General features: G+C 61.2%; 1 protein-coding gene and 3 long non-coding RNA genes across 4 annotated transcripts; 3 read left to right on the top strand and 1 right to left on the bottom strand.

Moving 5' to 3' along the window:
- The first annotated feature begins 500 nt into the window (after positions 1-500).
- On the top strand, positions 501-2242 carry LOC128802679 (zinc finger protein 70-like). The gene is made up of 2 exons (XM_053969235.1): positions 501-772; positions 806-2242. The coding sequence occupies exons 1-2, from the start codon at positions 602-604 to the stop codon at positions 2240-2242; spliced, it is 1608 nt and encodes a 535-aa protein (XP_053825210.1). The 5' UTR covers positions 501-601.
- A 46-nt stretch (positions 2243-2288) lies between these two features.
- On the top strand, positions 2289-3836 carry LOC128802691 (uncharacterized). Its single transcript, XR_008435548.1, has 4 exons — positions 2289-2467; positions 3002-3109; positions 3143-3359; positions 3750-3836. It is a non-coding gene; the product is annotated as an uncharacterized LOC128802691 (long non-coding RNA).
- Positions 3390-3705, top strand: LOC128802698 (uncharacterized). Its single transcript, XR_008435555.1, has 3 exons — positions 3390-3436; positions 3470-3502; positions 3686-3705. It is a non-coding gene; the product is annotated as an uncharacterized LOC128802698 (long non-coding RNA).
- A 1469-nt stretch (positions 3837-5305) lies between the features above and the next one.
- LOC128802692 (uncharacterized) lies at positions 5306-6128 on the bottom strand. The gene is made up of 5 exons (XR_008435549.1): positions 6082-6128; positions 5971-6050; positions 5805-5867; positions 5615-5753; positions 5306-5323 (listed from the first exon to the last, which is right to left on the bottom strand). It is a non-coding gene; the product is annotated as an uncharacterized LOC128802692 (long non-coding RNA).
- Positions 6129-6713: the final 585 nt, after the last annotated feature.

The following is a 6713-nucleotide window of genomic DNA, read 5'->3' as shown; positions in this document are numbered from 1 at the left end:
CAAATCCCGCTCCGAGAAGATTCCCAATTTGGGAATCCCTGAATCCTCCTCAGAAGATTCCCAGGGGGATCCCCAAATTCATCTCCAGGAGTTTCCAAGGGGATCCCCAAATCCAGCCCAGGGAATTCCCGAGGGGATCCCCAAATTCAACTCATGGGATCCTCAAATCCATTCCAGGGGGGATCCCCAAATCCCACTCAGGGAATTCCCAAAGGGATCCCAAATCCATTCCAGGACCCTCAAATCCACCTCAGGGCGTTCCCGGGATTCCTCAAATCCCATTCAGAATTCCCAAGGGGATCCCCAAAATCCATCCCAGGGAATTCCCAAGGGGATCCCCAACTCCTGCTCGGAATTCCCAAGGGAATTCCCAATTCCTCACCTGTCCCACCTGTCTCACCTGTCCCACCTGTCTCACCTGTCCCCATTCCCTCTTCTCCAGGTGTGGCCATGGAGGGGCTGCGGGGCCGGGACCCCCCCTTTGCCCAGGTGATCCCTCACCTGTCCGAGGAGGAGGAGGAGGAGGAGGAGGAGCAGCCAGGTGAGGAGGAGGAAGGGCCAGGTGAGGAAGGAACTGGTGAAGAACCAGGTGAGGAGGAAGATGCAGGTGAGGAGGAAGATGCAGGTGAGGAGGAAGATGCAGGTGAGGAGGAAGAACCAGGTGAGGAAGAAGACCCAGGTGATGAAGATGCAGGTGATGAAGATGCAGGTGATGAAGACCCAGGTGATGAAGATGCAGGTGAGGAGGAAGACCCAGGTGATGAAGATGCAGGTGAGGAAGAAGACCCAGGTGATGAAGATGCAGGTGAAGGGAACCCAGGTGACGACGACGACGACGACCCCGAGCCAGGTGCGGCCCGCCAGGTGCGCCCCTCTCCAGGTGACCCCTCCACCTCCCGCCTCCGCCGGCCCCGCCTTTACCTGCGGCCACGCCCAGCCGCGGAAGAGCCCGGCCCCTCCCACCTGCAGGCGCCCTGGGACCACCCAGGTGCGCCGGGGGGCCGCCTCACCTGAGCCAGGTGCGCCGGCCTTCGTGCAGCTCATCGACGAGCGCGGCGTCTACTCCACGGCCAAGCTGGTGCTGGGCGGCCGCTCAGGTGCGCCAGGCGCGCCAGGTGAGGAGGACGACGAGGACGAAGAAGAGCGCCGAGCCCCGCCCGAGGAGGAAGAGGAGGAGGAGGAAGAGCTCCCCGCTCACCTGGAGATCCGCCAGGTGATCGTGGCCGAGAAGCCCTTCCAGTGCCCCGTGTGCCACAAGGGCTTCAAGCGCACCTGGGAGCTGCTGAGCCACCAGGTGGTGCACACCGAGGCGCGGCCCTACACCTGCCACCTGTGCCGCGCCACCTTCAAGCGCCACTCGGACTTCAAGAGCCACGGGCTGGTGCACACGGAGGAGCGGCCGCACAGGTGCGACCTGTGCGGGAAGCGCTTCAAGCGCTCCTCCAACCTGCAGGAGCACCGCCGCATCCACAGCGGCGAGCGCCCCTTCACCTGCCCCAGGTGCGCCAAGGGCTTCAAGACGCCCTACGAGCGCCAGCGCCACGCCCTGACCCACCTGGCGGCCGAGAAGCCCTTCAGGTGCGGCGAGTGCGGCAAGGATTTCCCGGCGGCCAACGCGCTGCTGCTGCACCGGCGGCACAGGTGCCAGGACAAGCCGCACACCTGCGGCGTCTGCGGGAAGCGCTTCACCTACGGCCACTCCCTGAAGGTGCACGAGCGCGTGCACACGGGCGACCGGCCCTTCAGGTGCGCGCTCTGCGGCAAGGCCTTCAAGCAGAGCAACGCGCTGGCCTCGCACGAGCGCGTGCACACAGGTGAGCGCCCCTTCGCCTGCCGCACCTGCGGCAAGGCCTTCAAGCAGTCGTCCTACCTGGCCATCCACCAGCGGGCGCACACGGGCGAGCGGCCCTACAGGTGCGAGGCGTGCGGCAAGGCGTTCGCCCGGCCCTCGCTGCTGCTGCAGCACCGGCGCGTGCACAGCCAGGTGAGGCCGCACCAGTGCGGCCACTGCCACAAGTTCTTCAAGGACCTGGCGTACCTGGCCGTGCACGAGAAGGTGCACACAGGTGAGACGCCCTACAAGTGCGGCGTGTGCGCCAAGGGCTTCGCGCACCCCCTCCAACCTGCTGCAGCACCAGCGCGTGCACCGCGACACCTGAGCCGCGCGCCAGGTGAGCGCCTGTGCTCACCCGGAAAGGTGCGGCGTCCTCGGGCCGAGCGCCGTGGGCGGAGCCCCAGGTGAGAGGACTCGGTGGCTGTGAGCCCCGACAGGTGTGGACCCCAAAACTGCAGCAGGAACACCTGGACTGCAACACCTGAGCTCCAGGTGAGGGGACTCGGTGGCTGTGAGCCCCGACAGGTGTGGACCCCAAAAATGGAGTTTGGACCCCAAAACTGCAGCAGGAACACCTGGACTGTGGCACCTGAGCCCCAGGTGTGGGGACTCCAGAACTGCACACCTGGACAGGTGTGGGAACTCCAGAACTGCACACCTGGACAGGTGTGGGAACCCAAAAATCTCCTGTGGAACGTAAAACTGCAGCAGCAACACCTGGACTGCGACACCTGAGCCCCAGGTGTGGGAACCCCAGAACTGCACACCTGGACAGGTGCGGACTCCAAAAATCTCCTGTGGAACCCAAAACTGCAGCAGGAACACCTGGACTGCAACACCTGAGCCCCAGGTGACGGGACTCATTACCTGGGAGCCTGGACAGGTGTGGGAACCCAAAAATTTCCTGTAGAACCCAAAAAGGTGCAGCAGGAACACCTGGACTGCAGCACCTGAGCCCCAGGTGTAAGGACTCCAGAACTGCACACCTGGACAGGTGTGGGAACTCCAGAACTGCACACCTGGACAGGTGTGGGAACCCAAAAATCTCCTGTGGAACCCAAAACTGCAGCAGCAACACCTGGACTGCAACACCTGAGCCCCAGGTGTGGGAATCCCAGAACTGCACACCTGGACAGGTGAGGGGCCTGGAACTGCACACCTGGACAGGTGTGGAACCCAAAAATCTCCTGTGGAACCCAAAACTGCAGCAGCAACACCTGGACTGCGACACCTGAGCCCCAGGTGTGGGGACTCCAGAACTGCACACCTGGACAGGTGTGGGAACTCCAGAACTGCACACCTGGACAGGTGTGGGAACCCAAAAATCTCCTGTGGAACCCAAAACTGCAGCAGCAACACCTGGACTGTGACACCTGAGCCCCAGGTGAGGGGACTCATTACCTGTGAGCCCGGACAGGTGTGGACCCCAAAAATGGAGTTTGGACCCCAAAACAGCAGCAGGAACAGCTGGACTGCGACACCTGAACCTCAGGTGTGGAGACTACAGAACTGCACACCTGGACAGGTGTGGAACCCAAAAATCTCCTGTGGAACCCAAAAAGGTGCAGCAGGAACACCTGGACTGCAACACCTGAGCCCCAGGTGTGGGAACCCCAGAACTGCACACCTGGACAGGTGTGGGAACTCCAGAACTGCACACCTGGACAGGTGTGGACTCCAAAAATCTCCTGTGGGCTCTGAAACTGCAGCAGGAACACCTGGACTGCGACACCTGAGCTCCAGGTGTGGGGACTCATTACCTGTGAGCCCGGACAGGTGTGGACCCCAAAAATGGAGTTCGGACCCCAAAACTGCAGCAGCAACACCTGGACTGCGATACCTGAGCCCCAGGTGTGGGAACCCCAGAACTGCACACCTGGACAGGTGAGGGGCCTGGAACTGCACACCTGGACAGGTGTGGGAACCCAAAAATCTCCTGTGGAACCCAAAAAGGTGCAGCAAGAACACCTGGACTGCAACACCTGAACCCCAGGTGTGGGAACCCCGGAACTGCACACCTGGACAGGTGTGGGAACTCCAGAACTGCACACCTGGACAGGTGTGGACTCCAAAAATCTCCTGTGGGCTCCGAAACTGCAGCAGCAACACCTGGACTGCAACACCTGAGCCTCAGGTGAGGGGACTCATTACCTGTGAGTCCAGACAGGTGTGGACCCCAAAAATGGAGTTTGGACCCCAAAACTGCAGCAGCAACACCTGGACTGCAACACCTGAGCCCCAGGTGTGGGAATCCCAGAACTGCACACCTGGACAGGTGTGGAACCCAAAAATCTACTGGGCTCCGGAACTGCAGCAGCAACACCTGGACTGCAACACCTGAGCCCCAGGTGAGGAGACTCATTACCTGGAGCCTGGACAGGTGTGGGAACCCAAAAATCGCCTGTGGACCTCAAAAAGGTGCAGCAGCAACACCTGGACTGTGACACCTGAGCCTCAGGTGTGGGAACCCCAGAACTGCACACCTGGACAGGTGTGGGAACCCAAAAATCTCCTGTGGAACGTAAAACTGCAGCAGCAACACCTGGACTGCAACACCTGAGCTCCAGGTGAGAGGACTCATTACCTGTGAGCCCGGACAGGTGTGCACCCCAAAAATGGAGTTTGGACCCCAAAACTGCAGCAGCAACACCTGGACTGTGGCACCTGAGCCCCAGGTGTGGGAATCCCAGAACTGCACACCTGGACAGGTGAGGGGCCTGGAACTGCACAGCTGGACAGGTGTGGGAACCCAAAAATCTCCTGTGGAACCCAAAAAGGTGCAGCAAGAACACCTGGACTGCAACACCTGAGCCCCAGGTGTGGGGACTCCAGAACTGCACACCTGGACAGGTGTGGGAACCCCAGAACTGCATCCCAGGACAGGTGAGGGGCCTGGAACTGCACACCTGGACAGGTGTGGGAGCCCCAAAATCTGCAACACCTGGACAGCAACACCTGAGCTACAGGTGAGGGGATCCTGACCAGGTGTGAACCCCAAAATCTGCAACACCTGGACAGCAACACCTGAGCTACAGGTGAGGCATCCCCGGCCAGGTGTGAACCCCAAAATCTGCAACACCTGGACAGCAACACCTGAGCTACAGGTGAGGCATTCCCGGCCAGGTGTGAACCCCAAAACCTGCAACACCTGAGGCACAAGTGAGGGGATCCCGGCCAGGTGTGGCCCCAAAAAATCTTCCTCATCTGCACCTGAAGCACCTGAGCCCCAGGTGAGGGACCGCTGGACAGGTGTGACCCCCAGACTCCGCAGCACCTGAGGCACAGGTGAGGGGTCACACCTGAGCTGTGACGTCACCAACAGCGGACGAGGAACTGAGGGACCCCCACGGTTCACCTGTGGCCAGGTGTGACCCCAGCGCTGCGAGGACTCACCTGGGCACTCACCTGGGCCCAGGATGGACTGGTGCGGATGGGACAGGTGCACACCTGGATGGGGCAGGTGCACACCTGGATGGGACAGGTGCACACCTGGATGGGGCGGGTGCACACGTGGATGAGGTGTGTGCACATCTGGATGGGACAGGTTCACCTGATGGGGCAAGTGCACACCTGGATGAGGTGTGTGCACACCTGGATGGGGCAGGTGCACACCTGGATGGGACAGGTGCGCACCTGGATTAAGTGTGTGCACACCTGGATGAGGTGTGTTCACACCTGGATGGGACGCGTGCACACCTGGATGAGGTGTGTGCACACCTGGATGGGACGGGTGCACACCTGGATGGAGCAGGTGCACACCTGGATGAGGTGTGTGCACACCTGGATGGGGCGGGGCCTTTCCAGGGCCTGGATTTTCCCTCTTGGAGAATGGGACAGGGACAGCTCACCTGGGCACACCTGAGCACAGCTGAGCTTACCTCAGCATACCTGGGGCACACCTGGGCACACCTGAGATCACCTGAGCTCACATGGGCAAATCTGAGCTTACCTGACCTTACATGGGGCACACCTGAGCTCACCTGGGGCACACCTGAGCTCACCTGGGGCACACCTGAACACACTTGGGGCACACCTGGGGCACACCTGAGCTCACCTGGGCACACGAGCTCACCTGCGGCACACCTGAACACACTTGGGGCACACATGGGGCACACCTGAGCTCCTCTGGGGCACACCTGAGCTCACCTGGACACACCTGGAGCACACCTGAGATCACCTGGGGATACCTGATCATACCTGGGGCACACCTGAGCTCCTCTGGGGCACATCTGAACACACCTGGGCACACCTGAGATCACCTGGAGCACACCTGAGCTCACCTGGGGCACACCTGGGCACACCTGGGGCACACCTGTCTCAGCTGGGCACACCTGTCTCACCTGTCCCACCTTTCTGGGCGGTACCTGTAGCGCTGGGGGCGGGGCACACCTGGATCGTTCATTAAAGGATCGTTAATCGATGACGTCATCGCCAATCTCACCTGAGTCACACCTGGAGCTCCGGGGGCGGAGTCACCGGACAGGTGGGGGAGGGGGAGACCCCCAAAATTCACACCTGGGGGGGCGGGGCCTCCCAAAATTCACACCTGGGGGGGTGGAGACACCTGAGATTCACACCTGAGTGGGTGGGGCCTCCCAAAATTCACACCTGAGGAATGGGAGCCCCCAAAAGTCACACCTGTCCCACCTGGAGGGGTTTGGGAACCCCCAAAATTCACACCTGGGGGGTTGGAACCTCCCAAAATTCACACTGGGGGGGTGGGGCCTCCCAAAATTCACACCTGGGGGGGTGGAGACACCTGAGATTCACACCTGAGTGGGCGTGGCCTCCCAAAATTCACACCTGGGGGGGTTGGAACCTCCCAAAATCCACACCTGGGGGGGCGGGGCCCTCCCAAACTTCACACCTGGTGGGATTG

Source organism: Vidua macroura, unplaced genomic scaffold (genome assembly GCF_024509145.1).
Source record: "Vidua macroura isolate BioBank_ID:100142 unplaced genomic scaffold, ASM2450914v1 whyUn_scaffold_146, whole genome shotgun sequence".
Taxonomy (NCBI): Eukaryota; Metazoa; Chordata; class Aves; order Passeriformes; family Viduidae; genus Vidua; species Vidua macroura.
This window is presented reverse-complemented; position numbering and strand designations above follow the sequence as displayed.

Excerpts from the sequence above, each read along its gene's own strand:
- LOC128802679 (XM_053969235.1), top strand. The coding sequence starts at position 602 with ATGCAGGTGAGGAGGAAGATGCAGGTGAGGAGGAAGATGCAGGTGAGG. Across the intron at positions 773-805 it reads CCCAGGTGATGAAGATGCAG|GTGAAGGGAACCCAGGTGAC; the intron begins GTGAGGAAGAAG and ends ATGAAGATGCAG.